Here is a 27,977-nt window from a genome sequence, read left to right on the forward strand (position 1 = left end):
GTTCTTATTACAGCAAAGTTGCTTTCCTTGTTCACATTCTCTCCCATGCATATGAACAACCTTTATAGAAAGGGAATTGTAAAATGAAAAAACAAAACAAAAAGGAAAGTGGTTGTTTGATCCAAAGCCAAAAATGGGCCAGCCTGTAAAAATAGAAGCTGATACAGCACCAAGGAACTATCTTGTGTGTATGTCTGCATTACATCTACAGACAGGTATGTGAACAGAGACAGAAAATTTATTTAGTGATTGTATTTTGTAAAATCCCATCTTCCTTTATTCCTCATTGCTTGTAGCATATAATTGTAAACATCTTTTGGTAGGGTTGGTAGGTGGGTGGGAACTGCCATCGGGCCCTCTCCAAAAGTTCTTAACAACACTGTTACATGGAAAAATTAAAAAGATTAGGAATCTCTCCAAAGGAGATTTTAAACATGTTTGTCCAGCATTCCCTTTCTGTACGAAAGAACCATTCTTCCCTTAATAGAAGAACATAGTTTAATCTCATGAATCTGGCCTGGAGTGAATGTGGCTGCGTGTATATACATATACACATATATACACACACACACATAGCAACCACAAATTTTGTCTTGTTTTACAAAAGAAGAGATGAAACAAAACTTAATATCTATATATCTATATCTCTATATATCTATGTGTGTGTAAGTATTTGTATAGATTTCATATTCAGAAGGGACACAAATGAGGTCTCGTGTTTTATCATTTCTGTACACATGGCACTGCGCTGGGCAGTGCTAGGAGGAAACAGATGCAGTCACTTGCCTTTTTTAACTAAAAACAAGAGAGAATAATATAACTGTAACAATTAAAACTAAGGACTCCTAGCTTTGCCATCAGATGTAAAGTCCCCTTCGGCCAAGTGTGGAAATAAAATGAGTAAGCAACCCGTTTGATTTAATTTGGCGTTCTATAGACAAAAGAGTCTTGATGTTTACTGATCTCAAAAAGAAGGATTTTCCATTCAGGGTGTCCAAGACTTCGAGGCTTCCTCAAGGGGGGCATGTAAAGTCATAGTGGTAGGAATGAGCCCAGAAAACCTGGATATCACATCCACTTTTGTAGCTGGCTTGCCTGTCCCTTAATCGTAACCCCACGGTCGATGGATGAAATGAGAAAGGGTTTAAACTTGTGTGCAATCATCTGCTGGAAAAAAAAAAAAACTATTGGTGTGACCGAGCCTAGGCACCAAGATCTGCCTAAAGAGCTCCTGGGTCAACCATATCCAAGTCCCGTCCAAATGCCACACAGAACAGTGGTTTGCAGATGTTACGGTCTCTGGTTGAATTGCCCTTTGGATCGAGAGTTCATCTACAAGCCAAACCCTAAGATACAGGTGTAGAGAGAACGTACGTGCACATGTATGTGTTAGTGTGTGCAATACATCGTCCAACGTGCTACAGAGCCCTTGTGCCTTCCAGGTATCTACGATGCCCAGTTCAACATCTTGGCTGCTGTCCTGTTCTGGGTGAGGGGAGGGACATGCCCACCCAGGAACTCTCCTTTGTGCACCCAGAACCACGGTTAGTCCCTGCAGGTGGAAAGTGCTCACCGCAGACTTTTCCCTTGTTCCAAACATCGGTCGTTGGATTATTTGTTTGCCTGGTTTGGGAGGATAGGGGGTCTGGGTTGAAAAACCAGGGTGGCCCTACCATCTCAATGGCAGGATCTTGGAGAAGAGCACAGCGCCCTGCTGTGGGTTTTACAAGGTGCCGTGCTGAGATTCATATTTAGAGAGGATGCTGCGGTAGCGGGTTAGTTCCTGGCGGATATTGGCCACTTCCTGGCGAAGGACCGCGTTCTCCTTCTCCAAAAAAGCTGCCCGAACGGTGATTTGATTCTCTTTCAGGCGTCGAGCATCTCTTGAGCGTTTTGCTGCCTCATTGTTCTTGTACCGCCTGTTCCAATATTTTTCATCCTGGTGCAACATGGGGGAAAAAAAGGGGGGGGGACAGGCGGAGACAAAGAAGAAAAAAGTGACATGCCAAAGAAACTATCACATAAGTATTATGCACTAGATAATTTTGACAACTTCCCACAAGGCTCTGCATCACTTAAATGTTTCTATGCAAAATACAAATACACTGCTTTACTTTTATGAGCCAAACAACACTAGGAAAAGCGACTGAAGGTGCCGAATCCTGTGCCAGCTTCATGGGCCTAAGGCAAAGGGTTTTAAATGGATTTTAAAATGATCTTTTCAAGTAAAGGTGTACCGTGCTTGGATCATCTGGGACAGGATCTCTTGCTGACCTTGTTGATCTGCCATCACCTTAAAAAAGAGACTGAAAACTATAGTGAGCATACCCACTCTGGACTTCCCACTTTTGATAGAAATCATCATCATATGAACCCTTAATCCCTTGGCGGGGGGGGTGGAGTCTGGGCAACTGAATGGAGCTAGCAGTGTTTTAATGGCCGGAAGCCATTCCTGTCACCAGTGTGGATTTTTTTGTTCAGCAGATACATTCTCATTGTGCCCAGAAAAAGAATTATCTGCCTCTACCTAGGATCGAACTCAATAGCCTCCTGATTGTGACACGAGAGGTCCATCTCTGTGCCACCGCGCCACCCACTCCTGCTTTTGATACAAATATCCACACCTTTTGAATAAAGGAGAGTTTGTTTGGTCTGGTGGTTAAGGCAGCTTCATGGTCAAATTTATACAGATAACCCAAATTTGAACCACATTGGAAAAATAAAGTACAATTTAGTTTAGAATGCGTGGTATATGACGCCAGCTGTTCAACAAGTCCTTGGGGAAGTTATCTGGCTCTCTGCTTTTCCTAGTGTGGCTTTGTGATTAGGTGAATTGTGGAAACGAGCTACGAGTCGACGACCTTGTAAAATTATGTTTATACAGCCAAAAATATTAAACCATCTGTGGGTTTTTAGTTCTGTAGACATAATATCTTACAAGAACGCAGGATTGATGTCATGTTAATCAGGGATGATATGACTAGCACAAACAACTTACATAAGCAAAACCTCTAAAATGCAAGTTAAAATATCACAGAGTATTTGTGATAAGAACATTGTTAAATTCAAGGGAATTTCAATATTAACTGAAAATAATTAAAACCAATCTCCATTTGCTTGTGCCCTGCGCGTGCGTTACTCAATGTAAATTGAACAATTTACAATGAGCTGTGCATACACAGTCACTAGAATACAAAATGGCAGCGGTTAGGCGGCAGCGAGGGAACCGGTTCCGGGGTATGGCAGTCCTGGGTCGCTGCCGGTTCTGCGACCCAGGCCTGAATTCCACTATCGGTTCAGCTGAACCAGGCCAAACTGGCAGCAACTCATCTCTGGAGTGTACCCTTTGGCTGACCCTCCTAAAAGTGATCCCTGTCCTGCCAAAAACAGTGGAATCTGGGTTTAGACTAGTGTTTTTCAAACTGGCTGAGGAATTCTGGGAGTTGAAGTCTACACATCTTAAAGCTTCCAAGTTTGAAAATGGCTGCTTTAGTTCATGCTTCCCATCTTCCTAACTTGATGGGCCTGCAACTGCCCTGGCTGAAAAGAATGAGAGAGGGCCGGAGTCCAAGACACCAGGAGGGTTTCAGCTGAGGAAGAATCTCCATTCAATGACCTTTCAGTGGCGCCAGACAAAAAAGTAATCCATTCATGCAAATGAGTGGCAGATTTTGCCAAGGAGTGTGAACTAACTAAGGAGTTTAGTTACTCCAATATCTGCTGCAAAGCTTCCTACTTTGTCTTCCTGGCAACGCTCTCTTTCAAAAGAGTAGAAGAAAAGTTTAGCGACCATTTGAAAAGCGAAAATGAAACATTACAGGCAGCTAGTCCAGAATACTAGAAAAAGTGCTAGGGAACAGAACTAAAAGAAGGCGCTGAGTGGATGAAGGATGCTAGAAATAATAAACAAGAATTTTTTTAGCTAAATCGAAGAATTAAAAAGAAGAAGATACAGGTAGTCCTCAACTTACGACCACAATTGAGCCCCAAAATTTACATTGTTAAGTGGGAAATTCGTTATGTGAGTTTTGCCCCACTTTACGACTTTTCTTGCCACATTTCTTAAGTGAATCACTGCAGATGTTAAATTAGTAACAGGTGTGTTAAGTGAATCTGGTTTCCCCATTGACTTTGCTTATCTGAAGGTCTCAAAAGGGGGATCACAAGATCCCGGGACACTGCAACGGTCATAAAAATGAATCAAGCATCCGAATATAAATCACATGACCCTGGGAATGCTGCAACGGTCATATGTATGAAAAATGATCATAAGTCAGTTTTTCCAGTACCATTGTAACTTTCAACGGTCACTAAGTGAACTGTTGTAGGTTGAGGACTACCTGTACATTAAATTAAGCAGCTGAGCAAAAGTGGTAAAATGATAACAAGTAACAAATAAAAAACCAGATCTACTCAACTTCTATTTTGATTCTCTTCTCTAATTTGAGAAGCTGAAATGAAGGAACAGGACTGAGATAAAGCAAGAAATTACAGATACTCCTCAACTTACAACCATAATTGAGCCCAGAGTTACCATTAAGAGCCAAGGTGGCGCAGTGGTTAAATGCAGCACTGCAGGCTACTGCTAGATCAGCAGGTCAGCGGTTCAAATCTCACCGGCTCAGGGTTGACTCAGCCTTCCATCCTTCCGAGGTGGGTAAAATGAGGACCCAGATTGTTGGGGGCAATATGCTGACTCTCTGTAAACCGCTTAGAGAGGCCTGAAAGGCCTATGAAGCGGTATATAAGTCTACTGCTATATTGCTATTGCTTTACCATTATAAGTCATGCTGACCGTTACGCAGGCCACCCCGGGACCATGTACAATTTTACAACCTTTTTGTTGTGGTCATTAAACAAACACTGCTGCCACTAAGCAACGGCCACAGTCACTAAGTGAATGCTGCAGTTGTTAAGCAAATGCCACAGTCGTTAAGTGAACTCATTGTTTCCAATGGGTTGTGTTTGCTAGCAAAAACAATAAATTGTCATAATATGGGCCAGTTTGCAAGTGTGACATGACTGTGGAAGGGTGTGTGGCTGTTGGAATTTTGAAAGCAGGTTCTAAGTATTCTTTGAGGGGGGTCCATTGTAAGTTTGAAGGATTGCCAACCCATTGGTTGTAAGTTGAGGACTACCTGTAGCCTGCAGTATTTCGTGACCTGTCAAAAGCGCGGACGGCAAAAGCGCGATCGACAAAATCGCGCCTTTGACGTCATCACAGCGCGACGAAAAAGATCGAAAAATTCAAATAAAAATTAATAAAAATTAAATTAAAGCAAGCCGATTCACATAAAGGTAAGGGTTAGGGTTAGGGTTAGGGTTAGGGTTAGAGTTAGGTTAAGGGTTAGGGTTAGCTTTAGAGCGTTAGCGTTAGCGTTAGGGTTAGGATAAGGGTTAGCGTTAGGTTTTTCGTTACTTTAACGGTTAGGTTTTGGGTTAGGTTTAGGGTTAGGTTAAGAGTTAGGTTTAGGGTTAGGTTTAGGGTTAGGTTTGGGGGGCTTAGGGTAAGGTTTTCGCTTTATTTTTACAATTTTTCGATCTTTTTCGTCGCGCTGTGATGACGTCACAGCGCGCTTTTGTCGAGCGCGATTTTGTCCTACGCGCTTTTGTGGTGGAACCGCAGTATTTGGCTCCAAAGCAGAAAACGTGTTTCAGAGCAGGTGTTACTTGCTCTAACTGTGGGCAGCCCCTTGATTCTTTTACCTGGACTCCTTGTTGCTATCTTCCTAACTCAAACACATCTCCCAGCCCAGGAAAAGTTCTGAATACACCTGTATTGGATCCAACAGCACCTTTTCCACTCTGGCTGAACCTTTGAGGAACCCTGGAGAACTGATCTAGTGACCGAAGATGCATTATATCTGTCTTTAAAAAAGAAGGAAAGGTGGATCTAAGAAGTCACAAACCTGTCACTGATACCTGGGGAAATTCTAGGGACCATAAAGCAACCGATCTATAAGCATCCTGAAAACAATGCAATAATTACCTGAAGTCAAGATGGCTACTTCAAGACAAGCTTTTCTAAATTTATTTTACTCATTTCATTCTAGCTTCCTTGTTAAGGTTAGGGGAATGCCAAGGAGGATTATTTTCACATTACACAACTAATAGTTTCACTACATCCTACACAGATCAGATTCCCCAGTCAAATTTTCAGCCAATTGTTCAAGGGATCATTGCACTTGAAGGGAAAACAAACCCTAGGGAAACCAAACCAACTGGTTTGGAAAAGATCAATGAATGTGATTCTGGGAGAAGAAATCAAGTTCTATAAAGAACGGAAAAACGGGGCAGAGTGGGAATAGGACAGCTCTGTACCAATACTTTCAAGGATGTCATGCATGACCAGAACGACAGAACATGAAATGCTGGATTTACATTACAAGAAGGCTTTGTAAGATTAGAAACGAACATCTAAGAGCACTTTGGCAGTAGAATAGGAACGCCTGGAGATGGTGTGTTTTCCTTCACAGCTGCATCCAAGCAAAAGCTGAAAATCCCTCCACGGAGGAAGCCTTAACCTGGTTTCTTGCGTTGAGCGGGGAATTGGACTCGATGGCACTCCAATCTTTCTTCAATAGCAATAGCAATAGCAGTTAGACTTATATACCGCTTCATAGGGCTTTCAGCCCTCTCTAAGCAGTTTACAGAGTCAGCATATTGCCCCCAACAACAATCCGGGTCCTCATTTTACCCACCTCGAAAGGATGGAAGGCTGAGTCAACCCTGAACCGGTGAGATTTGAACCGCCGAACTGCAGAACTGCAGTCAGCTGAAATAGCCTGCAGTGCTGCATTTAACTACTGTGCCACCTCGGCTCTTCAACACGGCCTGCAGATGTGCAAGATTCAACTCAGAATCTTGCACATCTGTTAGCAAGGGACATGGTCTTCTGAACGAGGGTGGGATATAAATCAATAAAGAAACAAATGCTAACAAAGGCATTCTTAGAGTAAAAGGATATATGTACATCATTGGTAGGGACTCCAATTTGGGAAAAGCAACCAAATGAATAACAAGTGAAATCCTTCAAGACAGCCCAAACTTTTCTGGCACCAGTTTCGTGGAAGACAATTTTTCCACTTATTTTTTTTTAGGGGGGGGGGGGGGGGGGAGAGAAGATGGTTTCACTTGCAACCCAGATCCTGTGCATGCGCAGATAAAGCTTCATTTGTTGCACAACTAGCAGGCCACCCACCTATCCAGTCAGTGGCCTGGAGGTTAGAGACCCTGCTTCAAGGTGACTGACCACTTGTAAAACTTCTCATTCCTCCTGTATTATTCTCTCTCCCCCCGCCCCCCAAACATTACTAATCCATTACAATGGAAGGAAAGAACTAGGAAGATGGGAGTTAAAATCCTCACTCTACCATAAAGCGTCCCTGAAATTCATTCCTATTTTTAGCCTCATTGTTGTGAAGAGAAAAGACGAGGGAGAAGGCCTAAGCATCCTGTTTTTATCTCCCTGTGTTTAGGTCCATGGACTTTTTGAAAATACTCAGATCTAACCTGACCAGCAGACCACTTCTCTGCTTTCTGTTAAACCATGTACTTTCTTTTTAGCCTGAAAAAGGTCATACAGGTAATCTTTGACTTAACGTCCACAACTGGAACCAAAATTTCAGTCACTAAGTGATGCAGTTGTTAAGTAAGTCATTAAGTAGTCAAATCCGTTTTTACTAGAATTGGATTATGTCTAGTTTAATGAAAAGAAGGGGTGACATGATAGCAGTGTTCTAAGGGGCTGCCACAAAGAAGAGGGGATCAACCTATTCTCCAAAGCACCTGAAGGCAGGAGAAGAAGAAATGGGTGGAAACTAAGCAAGGAGAGAAGCAACCTAGAACTGAGGAGAAAGTTCCTGCCGGTCATAACAATTAATCAGTGGAACAACTTGCCTCAAGAAGTTATAAACGCTCCAACAGTGGAAATTTTTAAGAAGAGATTGGATAACCATTTATCTGAAATGACAGGGTTTCCTGCCTGAGCAGGGGGTTGGACTAGAAGACCTCCAAGATCCCTTCTAACTCTGTTATTCTATTCCTATTCCTATTCTATTTCTATTCTATTCTACTCTAATCTTCTAAAGTGAATCACATGGTCACTGAATGAATCACATGGATGTTAAACAAATCCAGCTTCCCCAACTGATTTTGTGTGTCAGAAGCTAACTAGGAAGACTGCAAATCATAATCATGTGACTGGAAGAGTGATGTGACGGTCATAACTTTAAGGACCAGTCATACGTCATTTTTTCCCCAAGGCCATCATAACTTCAAACTGTTGTTAAATGAGCCCTTCATAAGAGGACTACACATAAGTGTCGGGCTTGCGCTACATCTAAACTCCTCCTAAATCATTTTCAACCAACTGCAAAACCCAAGAATTTATTATACGTGCAATGAACACATAAAAACTGTTTATGGTCTTGTTTTCATTGCTTGGTTTGTGAGTAAACTTTGTTCTTTCTTTATCTGAATACTATACTCCCTTCCTTAAAGAAACATCCAAGCTATTTCAACCACATGGAGGAGGATGGGAAAATGAAAGCCAAAGGCCTCTGAACCCCAAAACAGCAGCCTATCTTTATTCCAACTCACCTTCTGATCATCAGGAACCTGTATTTTCCGGGCCTTTTTCATGATTGGCTGGGGCTTAAGCTCCTCTTCTGAGAACCGATGCTTGCGAGGGTCAAAGGTCTCGTGGCCTGGAATGCTGGACAAGGCCAAATCAGCAGGGTCAGGGTCAAAGTTCATGAGGACCTCCACAGCCTCAGGGTCTACCGGGCTGGGTGTGCTTCGGGATACTGGCGTGATAGGACCTGAGGCAGGTAAGGAAGAAGGCGGGTGAATTTTGCACAAAGCACCATCAAAAGTTACCTGCTGGTCCCTGTTCCTTCCTGATGAACATATGTCCAACCGCCCCTCTTGCTTCTCGGTGCACTTCAACTCTTCAAGAAAGGGATTAACAAATATTGTGGAAAGCAACTCAGTACATTTAAGTGCTGCTGAGCCAACACTAGTAAGAATTCATATTAAATCCTACTTAGTGGTGATAAAAGCAGCAAAACGGCAACATTTTTCCGCTCTTATCATGTCCGCAGATAACTGCCCAGCCACCCTGTTTAGGGTGACCCGCTCCTTACTTAACCAAGGAACTAGAAAAGACCCCTTGCAGGATAGGGCTGAAGAATTTGTTCAGTATCTGCAGGATAAAATCACTCAGATCCGGACAGGCTTGGACTCTGACTGGGTAGATTCGGGCGAGTCGACGGGGCTGAATCTGGGTGGAGACTATCTGGGATGAATTTGACCCTGTGACTCCCGAGGGCATGGACAGGATTATGGGGAGACTCAGTGCTGCCACTTGTGTGCTGGACCCGTGTCCCCCTTGATTAGTTTTGGCTTCCCGGGAGGTGACACGAGGCTGGCTTCAGGCGATTACCAACACTTCATTGAGAGAGGGATTCTTTCCCATCGCCTTGAAGAAAGCAGTGGTGAGGCCTCTCCTTAAGAAGCCTTCCCTAGACCCAGTTTCTTTAGCCAACTATCGTCCGGTCTCCAACCTTTGCTTTGTAGCAAAGGTTGTCGAGAGTGCGGTAGCATGTCAGCTTCCCCAGTACCTGGATGAAGCTGTCTACCTGGATCCGTTTCAGTCAGGTTTCAGGCCCGGGTACAGCATGGAGACGGCATTGGTCGCGTTGGTCGATGATCTCTGGCGGGCCCGGAACAGGGGATGCTCCTCTGTCCTGGTCCTATTAGACCTCTCGGCAGCTTTCAATACCATTGACCATGGTATCCTACTGCGACGACTCGGAGGGTTGGGAGTGGGGGGCACCGTTTTACGGTGGTTCTCCTCCTACCTGTCGGATCGGTCGCAGTTCGTGTTGACTGGAGGGCAGGGATCGACCCCGAGGTCCGTCACTTATGGGGTGGCCCAGGGGTCGGTTCTCTCACCCCTCCTGTTCAACATATATATGAAACCGCTGGGTGAGATCATCCGTGGTTTTGGGGTACAGTATCATCAATATGCTGATGATACCCAATTTTTCATCTCTACCCCAAACCATTCAAACGATACCCTCGACGTGATGTCCTGATGCCTGGAGGCTGTGTGGATCTGGATGGGGAGGAACAGGCTCAAGCTCAATCCCTCCAAGACTGAGTGGCTGTGGTTTCCGTCATCCCGATTTATGCATCTTGTTCCATCTTTGATGATAGGGGGAGAAATTTTAGCCCCCTCAGAGAGGGCCCGGAATCTGGGAGTCCTCCTGGATACACAGCTTAGTTTAGAAGAACACCTGACGGCCATGACCAGGGGGGGGGCTTTTACCAGGTTCGCCTGGTATGTCAGTTGCGCCCCTTCCTGGATCGGGATGCTCTGTGCACAGTCACTCACGCCCTCATCCTTTCTCACCTGGACTACTGCAACATTCTCTACATGGGGCTGTCCTTGAAGAGCACCCAGAGGCTTCAGCTGGTCCAGAATGCGGTCGCGCGGGTTATCATGGGGGTACCTAGGTGCTCCCATGTTACGCCCTTTTTAGGCGGCCTGCACTGGTTGCCGGTTGTTTTCCTGGTACGATTCAAGGTACTACTTATGACCTTTAAAGCGCTCCATGGCTTAGGCCCAGGGTACCTGTGCGACCACCTACTGCTACCAGTAGCCTCCCACTGTCTAGTGCGATCCCACAGAGTTGGCCTTCTTAGGATGCCGTCGGCCAGGCAGTGTCAGCTAGCGACACCCTGGGGGAGAGCCTTCTCTGTGGGAGGGCCTTCCCTTTGGAATGAGCTGCCCCCGGAGCTTCACATAATCCCCGACCTCCGGTCCTTCCGGCACACCCTAAAAAGTTGACTTTTCCAGCAACCTGGCCTGAACAAAACAAAATAAATGATTTATTTAATTGTTAATTTTAATCTAATTTTTAAAAAGTTATTGTTAATATTAATTAGGTTTGTTTTTGGATACTCTATCTAATTTCCTTTTTAACTTTTGTAATATGTGTTTTGTTTTTTTAATGTTATACGCCGCCCTGAGTCCTTTGGGAGAAGGGCGGCATATAAATCCAATAAACAAACAAACAATGCAGGTTAAAAAGCATCCCAACAACCCCATTTGGATTTTCTGGAGCCCTCCATGTTTGACAGGACATAAGAAGCAGTCAGAGAAAGAGCATAGAAGCAAACTTGTTCTGGCAACCCCCAAATCAAGGGATGGTTGATTTAAAAGAGTGTTTTTCCACCTCAACAACTTTAAGAGGCATGGACTGCAACTCCCAGAATTCCCCAGCCAGAATTCTGGGAGTTAGTCCACACCTCTTAAAACTGTTGAGGTGGAGAAACATCGCTTTAAAAGCTTATTAAGTTACCCTGCCTGCAGAAATCAGGGGATGTGACAGAGAAGGAGAAGGTCATTTTGTGGCTAGCAAAAGCACCGATGGCTTGGAATTTTGCAATGTTGCAACACCCCTGTGCAATGGATAATGAGAGCACTTGCCAGAAAACAGATATTCAATATATCTTGACAATCCTCCCAATCTTTAACGCTCCCCTGAAATCCTCAACTTGAAACACCCCCCCCCACTTCCTAACTCCAAATTTCCTGGTTCTTCCCTCCCTCTTCCTCAAGATTTAGGACCTAGAAAGTGAATTCAAAATGCAGGTCACAAAGTAATATAACCTTCATAAATTATAATGTGCAGTTTTAAATGCTCACCACCAACAACCTGCAACTCAATCAGCTGCTAAGATCCATCCTGGATCCAAAAGTCCCTTTTGCACTTAACCTCCATTTCCTGTTCTAGCCAACATTTTCCCTATCAGCATTCTAGCTTTTTATTGTTAGCAAACCATCTCCCTCTCCTCCTCCTCTGTAAACAAATTAATGCTGTCTCTCTCCCCCCCCCCCCCCGCCGCTCTACTGTAACAGAGCCGAGGAACTCAGGTGCTCCTGCCTATTGCAGAACCCAGGTACCCCCCCTCCCCCAGACATCTGCCAGTTATCCCTTCTAATCTCCCCCTAGGAGACCCTAAATGACCGCCCTGCTGGAGTGCTCCACCCACCTCCCTTTGGAGGAGAACCCCACGGCTATTCCGCCCCGCTTTGCAAGCCCCTGCTGCTGGCCCCTCGTGGGAACCTGCCCGCTGGGAGAGCCACACAGGCACCCCTGGAGAGGCCCTGCCTGCCTCACACCGCAGCCCCACGTGCCCGCTCGCCCCGCCCTGCGCCGAGGAAGGGGCAGGCTGCCAGCTGGCAGGAGAGGAAGGGGCAGGCTGCCAGCTGGCAGGAGCGATGAGCGCAGAGCCCAGCCGAGCGACATGTGTTCGCAGAGGCAGGGTGAGAAACGTGAGCAAAAGCAGGAGGCTCCGTGCACAGACACGAGACTGGGCCTTTCCGAGCGGGCGTGGTTGACACAGGGCTCTGGCACACCAGTAACACGGGATTCCCCGCAGCCTCCTGGCACGCTAGGGCTGGGTCTCTACTCCAGGACACGTGCACACACATTCAAACATGCTCCTTAAGGGGGGGGGGGGAGAGAGAGACCTACAGCTGATGTTCAAGAAAGGGGAAAGCTTCATCCCGGGGAGTTCTCCTTCTTGTAAGTGGGGCAAAAGCCTTACATCTAGGATCTCCAGGTTATGGGGCAGTGTTCATGCAAAGGGGAGGGTTTTCTGTTTTTAAATGGAGGTTTGTTGGTATTCAGAAATACTAACATAGCTGATGAAGCAACAAGGGGTGGGGGGATAAAGGGTACAGGGCAAATATCAGGATTCCATACTTCCTGGAAGGCAAGAGAGTTTTTAGACAGAAGAGAATATTTGTCGTTCGGGGTTGAATTGTGGCGTCCTTGTTGTTCTCCGAGCTTGGTGATTTTTTTGCAGATGTTTCATTTTCAAACTAGGTAACATCATTAGTGCATTGATGAGGTTATCTAGTTTGGTAATGAAACATCTGGATGAAAACCACCAAGCTCAGAGAGCACAAAGGATCCCACAGAGGTTTTACAGGTTGACTTAAATGTAAGAACATCTAGAGGGGGGGAGGCAATTTGTATTTAATGTTTTGGATCCCCACACGCACACACCCCAAGAGCTCCAGTTACTTTCTTTAGATTTGAATAATAGAGAAAAATATTTGCAGTGGTCTTAGATTCACTGACTAATACATCTGGATGAACAAAACAATTTCTGTCTTCATTTCACATAATGTGCTCAAACAATTAAAACTTTATGGCACAATGTGATGGCCTGGTGCACACCACAAGGTAAGATCATGGCTGGGTTGTCTTTCCGTGCTGGGTCACCAAACTCCATGGGGTTTTAGTGTGTTGTGAGAATCCAGCCTATGTCTTACAAGCCTATGTCTGAATGGAACATTCAGAAATACGGGGGGGGGTTTCCAATTAACATTGAGCTAATTAAGTTAGAGAAAGTGAAGAATCATTATTGAGAAGAAACTTTACGGGAGGTAGGGGGAAGTAGGGAGGGCTGATGTAGCATCAAGTCTTAAAGTTTGTGGGGGACACTATACATTTATCAAATATAGGAATTAGAAATTCACTTGAAAGCCTGCATTATCTTGAACATTAGTTTAGTTGCATCACTTTTGCACCCTACTGATGATACTGAGGCAATCAAAACATTACTGATGTGCAAATCAACTGGAGCATCACTGGTCTAAGAATGACTCTAGAGCCTTGATGGAGAACCTATGGCACGTGTGCCCGAAGTGGCACCCGGAGCCATGTTGTCTGGCATGCATGGCATTGTCCATTCCTCTTCCAGGTTTCTGGCACACATGTGCACACAATGTTCACCTGGGCTTGTGCGTGCGGCAGTGCTGGAAACTGGAAGAGCTGGTCTTCCGTTTCCCAGCATGAGCATGATTGTTCCAGCTGATTGTTACACATGCATGTGCACCAGAATTCTCCAGTCAGCTATTCTGGGAATTGGAGGAATTCTGGGAAATGAAGTCCACACAGCTTAAAGTTGTTGAGGTTAAAAAACACTGCTCTAGAGCACAATTCTGGTGTTGCATATCCTCCAAGGAGTCCCAAACACAATGGATGGAATCAATTGATCCCCAGTAACTTGCACTCTTGATATTTTTCAGCATAACTGCAAGCACCACTTTCCCATCCAAAGCTCTGTAAACTTCCTCCAACTTCTCAACAATTACACTTCTAAATGGAAGCCAAAAAGCAATATTCAGGATAGCTTTCTAAATATTATCCAACTCAAACTTCTTATTATTCTGTTTTTTTAAAAATCCACACTCTCCACCTTTTTATTGGGAATCAGAACAAGTCTCAGTCAGAAATGAAGTTAAAAACAATAATATTACCACTGAGGTGGGGTTTGCACAATGCAGTGAATTTGGTTTACTGAATTAATCCATTTTCTAATGTTGTTGAACCATAAACTATTCAAACAGGCTGGACTTGTACAACGTGCTAATCCTTCCACCAAAACCCTAAACAAGGTTAAAAGTAACCAAACTTAGCATGTTGTGCAAATCTAGACAAAGAAATTGAAGTTTAGAAGTGATTGTTTTCAGCATGGGAGTTGAACACAATATCCACCTCAAACGTCTTAAACATCCCCAAAGACTATTAGACAGTTAAAGTAAAATAAAGTTGATTATATGCATTAATTCACAATGTTTTTACTGTTGGAAATTGTCTTAAATCTCCATCCCATTCCATGTACTTTTTAATATATCAATTTTATTAAAACATGGGATTTTCATCCATTGTCTCAATAGATGTAGCTCTAAGCTGTATAGACTTCATCTCCCAGAATTCCTTGCAATATCTATAATTAAAATTCAGTGGCTGGGAATTCTGGAAACTGAAGTCCACACATTGATGAAGATTACTGTGAACCTTTGATCAAGTTAGGATAGGCTTATTTACAGAACATTGCACCGTTAGTTGCCTTCAGATTATTCCATAAAATCTGTTTCCTGGTCCTCTTCACAATTCTCCACAACCACAAAGAAGCTTCAAACGTCTCTGAAATTCTAAAACTTCCAACAGGTAGAGAAAATAATTCTTATACAAATTAGGTTGGGATTAAAAATAACGTTCCTTCCTAGGTGCATGGTGTGGGGTAGCAGTACACAATTCCTTGTGTATTGGTCTGTAGTGGCATGTGACAACTAGGGTAGGAATGAGAGGTTGGACTTCTGAACAGCCAGGAGAAGCCTGTCACTGCCCCCACAACCAGGAGGTGGGACTGAAAACTATTTGCAATTAGGAGGAGATGAAACTGATAGTTCTTGCCACAATTAGGGAGGAACACGAAACTGCCTTCCTTCCCCTCTCTAACCCACTGAGGATGCTAAAATAAAAAAAATTATCACCTCCACACCACTGCTAAGTCTGCAAAATACACCATGTTTCAAAAGAATAGTCTTTCTGCAGTTATCTATGGAGATTCTCAATCATCCAGGTCATAGCTGTCTCAAAGGTGTTTTTTTCCCCCTTTCAAAAGGCAACTGGGCTGTGTTTTCCTTGAGGAAGAAGGGGGGGGGGGAGATAAAATGTTTTGCTTCTTATCCAAGAAGCTTCATCAGTTCTGATGAATCTATTTTTCCATCCCCCACCATCAGAACTGATGAAGCTTCTTAGATGGGAAGCAAACCTTTTTCTTTCTCAAGGAAAAAAATTATCCAATTGTCTTTTGAAGAAAAAAAAAGCACCTTTGAGTCTTTTTATTAATCCAAGAATAAATATATTTTAAATAATTTTAGAGTTCTTTTTAATGTAAGAACTAGCCAAACAGGACAAACAAGAGTACATTTAGCACAAGGGTCAAAATAGGGGGTTAAAATTGAGATCTGGAGCAGAAGGAAGAAAAAAATGCAATTTTCTCTGCTCAGCGCACTAAGTCCTTTTCTCTTCCTACAGATTTAGCCACAGGAAGAAAAGTAACTTGAAAGGAATGATTCAGAAAAGAAAAAATGACTAACGGGGGGGGGGGGGGGGGGGGAACCTATACGCACTCCTCTCTTTTGCTGCTCTTTCATTGCAAATCAATTTTTTTAAATAAGGAATGCTTTGTTACATGCATCCATGTGTAACCTGGATGCAGGTCCTCAAGCCTGTGTGTCTTTAAATAAAATATAAATTACAGTAGGACTTTGCCCCTTATAACTTTAAAGGACAAGTTTAAATTATGCTTTCTTGTTATCCCATAGAGCAGGGGTGTGGTACGATGGCGCCTTTATGACTTGTGGACTTCAATTCCCAGAATTCCTGAGCCAGCCCTGCTAGCTCAGGAATTCTGGGAGCTGAAGTCTACAAGTCATAAAGGGTCCATCGTTCCCCACCTCTGCCATAGAGGCACTACAAAAGGAAAACAAAGCAAAGCATATAGCAATGCAACTCTAATTTGCACCCTAGCTTTATAATACTATCAACAAATAGTATTTGTGTGGCCATCTATGGTTTTAGGCCTGCAACCAGTTTGTGCTGGATGTGACTGCTAAAATATTTGGAAACTGAGGGGGGGGAAATCCAGATTGTGGGATCTTTGATGTTCTTGGAGCTTGGTGTTTTCTTGCAGACATTTCATTATCCAACTAGGTAACACCATCAGTGCATATGTTACCTGGTTGGGTAATGAAACATCTGCAAAACAACCACCAACCTCAGGAAGTAACAAGGATCCCACAGTTCAACCCTGAGTTACAAATACTCTCTCCTATAGCAAAAACAGACTTTGGGAAAGAGTTAAAAGGAGATTCTTACAAATCTCATCCCAAAAGCAGACCCACAAAAGCCAATAACTAGGTTTTCATCTTCCCCCCCCACTATCTTCTTACCCAATGTACAGCCAAATTTACCTGTCTTGCTGCAGTTTTGGTCATAATCACTGCCAACTAGACCTTCACCAGATGAAGAACAGACTGAAGATGATGACGCACAAGAAGCTGGTCGGCTAAGGTCTACCACTACCCCACTGGAAGGCGAGGCGGTGGGCTGGCTGCTTGGGGAATAGGACTGATGAGCTGGACTTGGGGGCAAATTTTCCAGCAAAAATTCGTCCAAGTCAACATATTCAATCTCGTTGTAGGGCAGGGTGCGCTCCCACAGCAGGGACCCCAGATATGCACAGTGCCCAGGCCTTGCGACGCTCATATCGTCCTCCATTTTACGTTCCTTGTCTTTGATCACACCTGCAATGGAACAGAAGCAGCAGGGGAGGGCAAAAGGGAGAAACGCAGATTAAAGAACAAGATGTGTGTGATGTGTATGATCTAAGAATAGGAATCTACTGAAACGCGATCAAAATCAAGACAGGCAATTAACTGGAAAGTCAGGATCTGGAAAATTAGACCAGAATTTGCTCATGCTGTGAGGAGAAGGCTGAAGGCTGAAAATCTTGAGATAAGATGCTTAAGGAAACTGAAAAACTTGTGCCAAAAAGTCATACATAAAAGTCTTTTAGAAACAAAGTGGACTTGGACAGGAAGAATAATTAATTAATTGGTTAATAATTGTTTCCCCGATACACCATACATTGCATCTTAAAGGGACAAGGGCCATATCTTGCCAAAGCAGTTTATAATTTAAAAAAAAGAACGACCTAATGTGAGGAGGAAAGGGAAAACAATGAATGAATATAAATTACAGCTATGCATATTTAAGCCGTTTAACCAAAGGTGATGTTCTTTTAAAGAAGAGATGGAGAACTTTAACCCTTTCATAACTTGTGGACTTCAACTCCCAGAATTCTTGAGCCAGCATGGAATTCTGGGAGCTGAAGTCCACAAATCATAAAAGGGCCATTGTTCCCCACCCGTTTTAAAGGAAAATATAATTCAAAAGGAATAAAAAATGCCTTTAGCAATGATAAGCGCCTTTCCCAAACCGAAAGTTAATCATTCAAAAGCAGAAAACATTGAACCTCATCATCTTCCAACTCCAGAAAGTTCAAAATGTTTAGCTCCAATTCCATTTATAGTTTTCTAACCTTGTCTTCAGCAGTTGTGGGAGCATCATTGGAGGCTTTCAAAAGAGAAGAGACTGGACTGCCAGCTGTCAGAAATGGTATAGGTCCCCTACTTGGGAGGGTAGGGGGGTTCGACTAGATGACTTATAAGGTCCCTTCCAATTCTGTTAATCAATCAATCTGTCTGTCTGTCTGTCTGTCTGTCTGTCTGTCTGTCTGTCTATCTATCTATCTATCTATCTATCTATCTATCTATCTATCTATCTATCTATCTATCATCTATCTATCTATCTATCTATCTATCTATCTATCTATCATCTATCTCTACCTACCTATCTACCTACTTACCTACTTACCTACTTACCTTGAATTTTTGGAAATGGCAATACGGGTAGTCCTTCACTTATGACCATTTGTTTAATAACTATTCAAACATATAACACTGCTGAAAAAGGTAGTCTTCACACTTATGACTGTCTCAGTGGTTACATGATCAAAATTCAGGCACTTGGCAACTGGCATGTATTTACAATAGTCACAGCATCCAGGAATCATGTGATCACCATTTGCAAGCTTCCCAAGGGGCTTTTGACATGCAAAGTCAGAGTGGGGGAAGCTGGATTCGCTTAACAACAGCAGCAAAAAAAAGTTCATTAAATCAGGCATGATTCACTTAACAACTGCCCGCTTGTCAATGGAAGTCCCAGTGCCAATTGTGGTCCTAAAGTGAGGACTTCCTACATACAACTGGAGGCTTCAGATTATTTAACAGACAAAGTGAAGAGGAACTTCTTGTCTGGAAGGGATACAGAATGCAATGTAAAAAATAAAAACTAACTTAGCACTAAGTTATTATAGTTTGCAAGTTAAGTAAATTAGATTTCACACACAGGTCTGTTTGAATCAGTGGTGGGTTTCAAAAATTTTTAGAACCTCTTCTGTAGGTGTGGCCTGCTTTGTGGGAGTGGCTTGGCAGTCATGTGATTGGGTGGGTGTGGCCAATTTGTAAAATGTGGTGAAACTCATTTAACAACACTTTTGCTTAGCTACCAAAATGTTGGCTTAGAAACTCTGGCAGTTGAAGCATGCAAATCTTAAAGCTGTCAGACCCTTGCACTCCTAACCCTTTAGAAAAAAATTCCAGGGGTATTCAAACTTGACAGCTTTAAGACTTGTGGACTTCAACTCCCAGAATTCCTCCTCCAGTCATGTTGGCTCAGGAACTCTGGCATTGAAGCATGCAAGTCTTAAAGCTGTTAAGTTACAAGACCCTTGCACCCCTAACCCTTTAGGAAAAAAAACCCAGGGGTATTCAAACTTGACAGCTTTAAGACTTGTGGACTTCAACTCCCAGAATTCCTCCTCTCGCTCTTCATCTTGATGATGGGTGGATGGGCGGGGGGAGGGACCTGGAACTGGTTCTAAACGGCAGTGAAGATTTGTGGAACCTCTTCTATAGAAGAGGTTAGAACTGGCAGGAACCCACCCCTGGTTTGAATCAACTTACTTACAGTGATTAATTGTGCTGTGGAGAGATTTGTAAAGTGTCAAATAAAATAATCATTCCAAGCTCCAAGTTACAACAGTTACAACATAAGTTACAACTGTTAGAATGTAAGTCACTGGAAAAAGTGACATGAACATTATTCACACTTACAACCTTTGTAGCATCCCCATGATCTTATGATCAAAATTCAGATGCTTAGCAATTGGTTCATATTATGACCATTGCTATGGTTTTTGCAACCTTCTGACAAGTAAAGTCAATGGGGAAGCCAGATTCACTTAATAACCACACTACAGAGTAGAGTAGAGTAGAGTAGAGTAGAGTAGAGTAGAGTAGAGTAGAGTAGAGTAGAGTAGAGTAGAGTAGAGTAGAGTAGAGTAGAGTAGAGTAGAGTAGAACAGAACAGAACAGAACAGAACAGAATTCTCTTTGGTCAAGTTTGATTGGATACACAAGGAATTTGTCTTTGGTGCATATATTCTCATTGTATATAAAAGAAAAGATACATTCACCACGAATCATAAGGTACAACACTTAATAATAATCATAGGGTAATTTAGGCTGTCCATCTGCCTGTTCCATTCAAAGATCAGATTTAAAGGTTCCTGAACAGATGGCCTTCCAGCTTTGGCTTGAGTGCCCACAAGAGAAACCCACCACCTCTCAGCTATGGGATTCCTTATCTTTTCATTGTTTTTTTAGTTTCTCCTGATATTGACTTGCATGGATGCAGGTAGTTTGTGGATAGTCAAGAAAGTTTCTAGATCAACAATTCTGGCAATGATAGTCAAAGTATTTACCACCAACCATTTATGCTACCTGGACTGAAACCACCTACCCACTGCATTCTATAATTAAGGCTTTGTTGGAAACTATTCTAATTGTACAGTAATGCTTCTCAACCTTAAGATGCATCCTGGCTGAGGAATTCTGGGAGTTGAAGTCCATACTTCCTAAAAGTTGCTAATGGTGAGAAATGCTGCTTTTCAGGGACCGATAAAATCAGAGGCACACTATATAACCCCAATTCCAAGCTTTTAAAAGTTTTAAAGTGGTTATGCAAACTAGTAACCCCATGGGTTTCTGCAGGAAGGGAAAGGGACAAATGGGGGGTGGGTGGTGGGGGGTGGGCGGGATAAGCAGGGGAAGTCACCACACAAACACCATAACTTACACCCTTGCATCAGATGTCAGGATGCAAACACATGAAGGGTGGCAGCTGTGTGATGGTATCACCAGGCACATACTGGTATTCTGCCATCTCTACTGTTTGCTGTAGATAACACTGTCCCACATTCTACCTCTGATCTCCTTGGTGGCTTCATGCAAACTCAAAATGAAGTTCCCCCCAGGTTAATCAGCAGCTGGTACCTTAAAAAAATTTGACCTGCTTTTTTTTTTTTTTAAAGTGGAATGCAAAAATTTGTTTCAGGTTCAAAGCCGCCTGCTTCTATCACATTGTTTCAATCAGTTCTCTTCTGAATTTGGAAGGATTCCAAATGATCTGAACAGCCTGCTTCACCCTTGAAGCAACTACTTTCCGATTAAAAAAGGAAAAAAGATATTTAGATCAGAAATATTCTTCACTCCTCTAGTAACAAATTAAGGATGCTAAATCTTCCCTCTATCTTTCTGCAATCATGCCAATCTTCTCCAGGATTTGCATGATTGTTCTTAGTGGTGGTTTGGTTGTGGGTTGAGTTTTTTTTTTTTTGCATTGCGCTGCAGACTTGGACATGTGTCTGACTGTGGTGTATCATGTGTTTTTATTTGGCTTTTTAAATATCTGGCAGCCAGGAGGCTCCAGTCAGGGGACGGCGTCACATTAAAATGGTTCTAATCTATGGCTGTGGTTAAAATGAAGGACTGAGAAAACAAGGACAACTGTAGATCAGTGAGGCTGCAAAATGCAATCGCTCCTATCTGTAGCGTAAAACTGCTGAAATTTGCCCCGGACTTATCCTTCACTTTCTCCGCCCCAAGGCCTGCCTGTTGTTCAGCAGCAAAATACAAGCGGCTTTACCCCAGCTGACCCCTGCTGCACTCAGCCATATCTGATCGGCTTCATCAGTGCTCCTGCTCCTTTGCTGCCCCTTGCCAACGTGCCAGCCTGAAGCTCAGAGGAGGCAGCCAGGAAGGTGGTTCTTTTCAGAGAAAGAGAAAGGGAAATAATTTCTCAGTGACTTTAATATAGACCATTAATCTAGGGCAAAAGCAAAAGTAATGGCAAAAGGAGTTTTTTTTCTGCCTGGGTGAGCAGTCTAGGTCCGGAATCCACCAGCTTAGGTTCAGATAGGATTCAATCTGCTCCTGCCTAGTGCCTAAAACAGGGGCAAAAAGGATCCATTTCCCACCTCCACCATCCATACACCCTGCCCTTTGGTTGCCCCAGTGTTTACAGCAGACTGCAGGGATCATTATTCATGAGTGGGCTAAAACAGAGGATAGTGCCAGGAGGTGAGTGGGAGAGGATGCAAACGTTTCTCCAAACGTCCTTGAGTTGACACCTACTATCTACCTACATGCGCGCGCACACACACAGACACCTGCCTGCACCTTTTCTCCACTGCACCTGGGCTGTCTGCACTCCTTCCACAAATCACAAGGTCTCTGGAAGCTTAGGTGGTTGTCTGCTTTACAGGTGCCCAACCCACGCGATGAGGTTCAGACAGGCCTGGGAGTGGCACTCCATACCTGAACTCTTACGCTTTGCCTGCACACGTGGAAAAGAAGTCCAGGACCAGCTGATGGGCTGTGGCGACACCAACCTGGCGCCCCGAAACTGGGCGAGTCACTCCCAACGCCCCATGACTAGATTAAACCCACATGCAATTCCCAATTGTAAAGAGATGCCCCATACAGATTGATCCCGGAACATTTTCTCTCCTCCCTCCTTCCTTCTCCTGCTCCTCCTGCTCCTCTCTTCTTCCAGTGCCTAGATCCACCCATCCAACTACCTGAAACTTGCAATTATGAACTGCTGAATGAAATCTTGTCCCAGTCACAGGGCTCATCAGAATAATCCATGGTTGATCTTTTTAAATGCCTCAGTTTTCCCCATCTGTAAAATGGGAATAATGAACTACCTCAACAAAGGTACTTCAGTGATAAAATGCCTACAGAGGATACATAACGGGAAAGAACAGGATATAGAAAGAATACTGCTGATATTATTTAAAATATGGGGAATAATACAGTGGAAAATAAAAATGAGAAACATGTTGTCTCCATTCCTCCTTTGCCTTTAGTCTTGGCTCTTAAGCCCAAAGATTTTTCCTCTGTGACACTAAAATTACCTCCTAAACTGTTCCCTCACCCCCCCAAAAAATTCCCATAAATGCCTCCCTGTGGCCAATTTAACATCATACCTAAAGCTGGACTTCAGCACATGAGGCTTGTTTTCTAATTCTGCCCCACTAGCTATTGCAGGGGTGAAAACTGTCTCAGAATACAAAGTACTTCAAGGTTGAATTCACACAATATATTTAACCTGCATTATTCCTAGGCATGTTATGTACAGTGAACAGAACCATCAGGTAATCCTAGCTTGGGGTCCACGTAACACTCTCACCCACAAACCACACCAGCTTTGTGACTAATGGCTCAGGATATTTGGAGATCAATTGCTAAAAGGAATATAATGAAAGGGAGCAGGGAAATAGCTAATGCCCAATATTCAGGCTGTGGCACCAAGCAATGAATATCACAAGATTTTGTTATTATTATTATTATTATTTTGAACCGAGGCTCCACCAGCCTGCTGCAGTCATAACCCAAACCAAACCAAACCAAAATAATCAAACCTCCAAAGACAGAAGCCAGGACCAAGCAGCCTTGAGAGTGGTTGGAGTTATCAGAAGCAAACCGAGTGCCCAGACAGCCAGCGAACGTAGACAACACAACACCCACCCCTCCCAAGAGCAGAATGCTCTCCAAAGCAACAAAATAATGCACGTGGCAGAAAGAAAAAAAACCTCAACAGCAACCCTTGAACGCTAATACGGATGGTCAAGGTTAGCACCAGCTCCCGAAATCCAGGCGGAGGGGAGGGGAGGAGGTGCACGTGAAGGAATATGTCTCCCAATGCAGGCATCCCAATGTACTTGTTGGGGGAAGGGGGGCTTAAAACACGCAATGGTCTCCCCTCCTGTCTTAATGAGGATCATGCAGCTAGGAGAAAAGTAAATATTAAATAAGGACTAAAAGGGGAGGTTGGGAGCCCACAGAAGATTCTGCCCAGGTAGGCTAAAAGGGGGTCTAACTGGCACCTTTCAAACCTTGATCTGGCTTACCAGCTGCCCATCCCCACATCATGGTCTCTATGCCGAGATACCCACCGTCTGTATCCTTCTGTCCACCTCTCATCCTGACTGCTAAACTAGAATATAAATGCCAGCTTGTGGAGAGAAGGAGCTTTCCCCCACACTTCTTTGCTTTCCCCCACACTTCTTTGCTTTCCCCCACTAAGGAAGGGGGGGGGGAGGAGAAGTTTGCTGACCCTGGGAAATGCCCTGATAGTCTCCACAATATCTCTGGCTGATACCACTTCCCTTGCCCGCCTGTTGTCTGATTGCCCGTGTGAAAAGTCTTAGAGATTGTTTCCTGGGGCGAAGCTCCACGCCGGCACGTTTCGTCCCCTCCTGCTGTGTCCCGTGGCTGAGCTGTGTGCAGCTTTAAGGGATTTACTGCTGCCAGCCAGCAGATGCAAGCGTGTGTATGTGTGTGTGTATGCATTTACAGAAACACCCCTTGATGGATCACCCTGGAAAACCCTGACGAGTTGGCATTTCTCCAGCAACAAAACTCCAGGAATCCTGGGTCCCCAAATCTTCTCTCCCGGAGGGTCTTAAAAAGGGAGATGGCTTCCCCTCTCTTCCCAGCAACCCAAGATCTCTGTGTTTATCCTCTCCTGGACCCCTCTCCTGCAAGGAGACTATGTCAGCCACTTTCCCACCTGAAATCCTGATACCCTGCACCACCGCAAGACTTCCAAAAGACCCTCCGTGATGCTGTTGCATTGTGAGGCATTAGAAGGACTGAAATAGAAAACACAACCTGAGTTCCAAAAATGCATTTAAAAAAGGAAGGAACTGCAACAGAAGACATTGCAAGTGTCATTGCAGGGAATGTATAAGTTTTAGGCTTGAAAATTCCTCTCTCCCCCTCCCCTTACTCCCCCCCCTCCTTATCTTTGAAAATACTGGCTCCCACCTACATCTTGGCCAAAGTCTCCCAGAAGCAAGCATCTTTCATATGGGTACAACTTCCCCTCCCCACTCCCTCTCCAGCCACTGCTGCAGAAGGGTCCAGATTTGAGGAGGACAACTCAGAAGTGCTATGTGCCTAACTCCACCTACTATACCGTATCCTATTTACAAGAGCTTTGCTCTCCTGTGGAATTCTCAGATCTAAGCCCCTCCCAGCCAAAAGCTATGAGAGAACAACCTCCCCCCCCCTTCCAAAGATTCATTAAAATGATGATCCCATCAAAATTAAAGCAGGGCTGTGTCTTCTATGCACAGGGAAAGCACAGGAGCTCCTATAAGCAATTTCTTTAGAAAGAATCTTCCTTGAACACAAACCTCATTCTTGCAATTCACAGTACAGGAAACAGAACAAAAAGGGGAAGTAACAGTGGCAGGTTGAAATGAGGACACCGCATTAATGGCAACATTCCCTCTGCTCCTCCCCTCCCCCTGCTTCCCAAATCCAGATGGCAGAAAAGGTAGAAGTGAAAGCAAGCAGAAAACCACAGCAAGGAGGCCTTTTAGCATTGGTGTGTTCCTGTTACTTTAAAAGAGATTGGCCAGGTTGGGATGGAAAAGACAATCCAGTGTTGCAAAGAATCCCAAATGAGCAGGGAGATTGGGAAACAAATGTAGTCAGGAGGAAAAATGAACAAGATGGAGTGACAGCTGGAATGATATTTATTATAGTGTGTGTGTGTGTGTGTTACACACACACACATACAGAGCCCACAACAACCTGATACCATTTATATTTAATGTGAGATAAGACACCTAATTCTTTTACATTCTTTTACATCCATGTTATGAAATTGGCATGTCTCAGGCAAGCTAGCCAGAAAACACTTGACCTATTAAAATGAAATACTTGGGAAAGGTTCAAGTGGTGGATGAAAAATGATGCCCGCCCAGAGGAGACCCTCACTTTTATTCCATGTTCCCACAGGCACACTGAACCACAAACCAGCCAAACGTAATGTATCTAACGTGTGGTGCAACCTGGCCAGCCATTCAAGTTCATGCTTTAGTAAGTGGGACAAGCCCATTAAAAATGGGTTAAATAAACCATGATTTGGTTCATAACCAGAAAATATGCCTTGCAAACATGGCCAATATCTTTCTCCCTCTAGGGTGGCTCATCCTCTTGGTTCCCAAACTGTAAAATGGAACTAGCTGCAATTCTATATATAGTTGATGGATTATGTGCCTCCAAAGTTGTTTTTGATTCCTAGCAACCACATGATGGATGATAGTAGATGAGATGATAGATAGATAGATAGATAGATAGATAGATAGATAGATAGATAGATATAGATGGCTGTAGATATAGACTGCAGATAGATAATGAATGATAATATAGATTGCATATAGATGATATATAGACAGAGATGAGTTAGATAAAAATAGATAGATGGATAGATAGATAGATAGATAGATAGACAGACAGACAGACAGACAGATAGATAGATACTGTAGATAGATAGGTAGATAGAGATAGATAGATAGATAGATAGATAGATAGATAGATAGATAGATATGAGATATAGAGATGGATACTCTAGATAGATACTGTAGGTAGATAGGTAGGTAGGTAGGTGGGTGGGTGGATAGGTAGGTAGGTGGGTGGGTGGGTGGGTAGGTAGGTAGGTAGGTAGGTAGGTAGGTAGGTAGGTAGGTAGGTAGGTAGATAGATAGATAGATAGATAGATAGATAGATAGATAGATAGATAGATAGATAGATAGATAGACAGACAGACAGACAGACAGACAGACAGACAGACAGACAGACAGACAGGCTAGGTAGGTAGCTAGAATGCTGATTGATAGATAGATGACAGATAGATGATAGATGATAGATGATAATCTACACAGAGATACACAAAAATTGCTTTAGAAATTTCTAAACGAACAAATCAAATCCCTCCACTGTGAACTGTGAAACAGTTGGAAAGCAGCAAATGTTTTGTGTGGCAAATGCTGGTTAGACCTGGCATGTTGCAAGCGGTGGGGTAGGGGTGGGGGTGGGGTGGAATCACTCACATGAGCCTAGCTCCTTGGTCCCCCGGCGTTCCGGACTCTTGACCGGTCCTTGCAGGAGGCTCTTGAGACTGACCATAGTGGAACTGGGGCCTCCGATGGCCAGAGGAGGAGGAGGAGGAGGAGGAGAAGACATGAGGTTGGGTGCCGGACTGCCCTGGGCCATGGTGAAGGTTGCAGCGACAGTGGGGGGAGCCGCAGCTAACTCCGGGAGATGCCCACCGCCTACGGTGGGTTTTTCCTCTTTTCGCCGATCTCCAGCAAAGTGTCCCGACTTTAGAAATATAAAAAAACACCAGTAAAAGCATCAAGCTTCGAACTATCGAAAATCCACCGACGATGCTCAGGAAGGGAAGGTAATTTCAGTACCTGGATGACAGCCCCCTCCCCAAAAAAACATATTTCTTTCCCGCTTGCACCCCCCCCTTCCCTCTCTCGTTCTTCTTCCACCACCAGCCCCGAAATAAGCCTCCAGGGCGCAGGCGGACGGCCCCCGCTTTGCCCCGCTCCAAATTTAGCGAACAGTCGGCAGCACCGAGAAGGATCTTCGCAGAAGATCTGTTAGGATCTTGCTGGAGATGAGAAGGCTGGGCTGGGAGAGATTTAATTTTTTTTAAAGCAGGAAATGATAATTAAGGACGATTATAATTAAGGAAACGGGAGGAATTGATAGTCTAACTCGCAATTTTTTAAAAAAAGATTTATTTATTTATTTATTTTGGAGGAACATTAAGGACCTTTAGGAGGTTTTTCCTCCAAAGCCCTAGCCTTTTCCCCCTCTCTAAAGGAAAAGACTGGGCAATGGATCCCTTCCCTAATAGATCCTGCTCCCTTGGATCAACTCGCCTGTTCCTCCAGCTAAATCCCAGAAGCACTGGAAAAAGCAGAGCAGTCTCCAACGCGGGTTTAAGCCTCTTCTCGAGCGGGCAATGAAGGAATCCGAGATTTTCGCACCTGCTTCTCTGCCAGATCGCCGTTATAATAAGGGGGAGAAACCGAAAGTGGATCCCGATCCGTTCCGGAGTCCTATGCAGGCTATCCCCAGAAGGGAACCAATGCATTTGAGCTAGACGCGTGCAATAGACGGAGAGATGCAGATATAAAATTGCATCAACAAAAAAAAATCGCTCCAGTTACTTTCCTCCACGAGCACTTCGCAACTATTTCCGAATTCGCCCCTCCTTTTGCCACAAAGTAGGAGGGGCCGGCCAGCGAAAGTGGGCGGGGCT

The 27,977-nt window shown here is 43.9% G+C and overlaps 1 protein-coding gene across 1 annotated transcript; it reads right to left on the minus strand.

Moving 5' to 3' along the window:
• Positions 1-220: 220 nt before the first annotated feature.
• DBP (D-box binding PAR bZIP transcription factor) lies at positions 221-27,919 on the minus strand. The gene is made up of 5 exons (XM_032235412.1): positions 27,703-27,919; positions 26,752-27,022; positions 16,850-17,182; positions 8,602-8,822; positions 221-1,939 (listed from the first exon to the last, which is right to left on the minus strand). The coding sequence occupies exons 2-5, from the start codon at positions 26,912-26,914 to the stop codon at positions 1,724-1,726; spliced, it is 933 nt and encodes a 310-aa protein (XP_032091303.1). The 5' UTR covers positions 26,915-27,022; positions 27,703-27,919; the 3' UTR covers positions 221-1,723.
• Positions 27,920-27,977: the final 58 nt, after the last annotated feature.

The sequence above is a fragment of the Thamnophis elegans genome, chromosome Z (assembly GCF_009769535.1).
Source record: "Thamnophis elegans isolate rThaEle1 chromosome Z, rThaEle1.pri, whole genome shotgun sequence".
Lineage (NCBI taxonomy): Eukaryota > Metazoa > Chordata > Lepidosauria > Squamata > Colubridae > Thamnophis > Thamnophis elegans.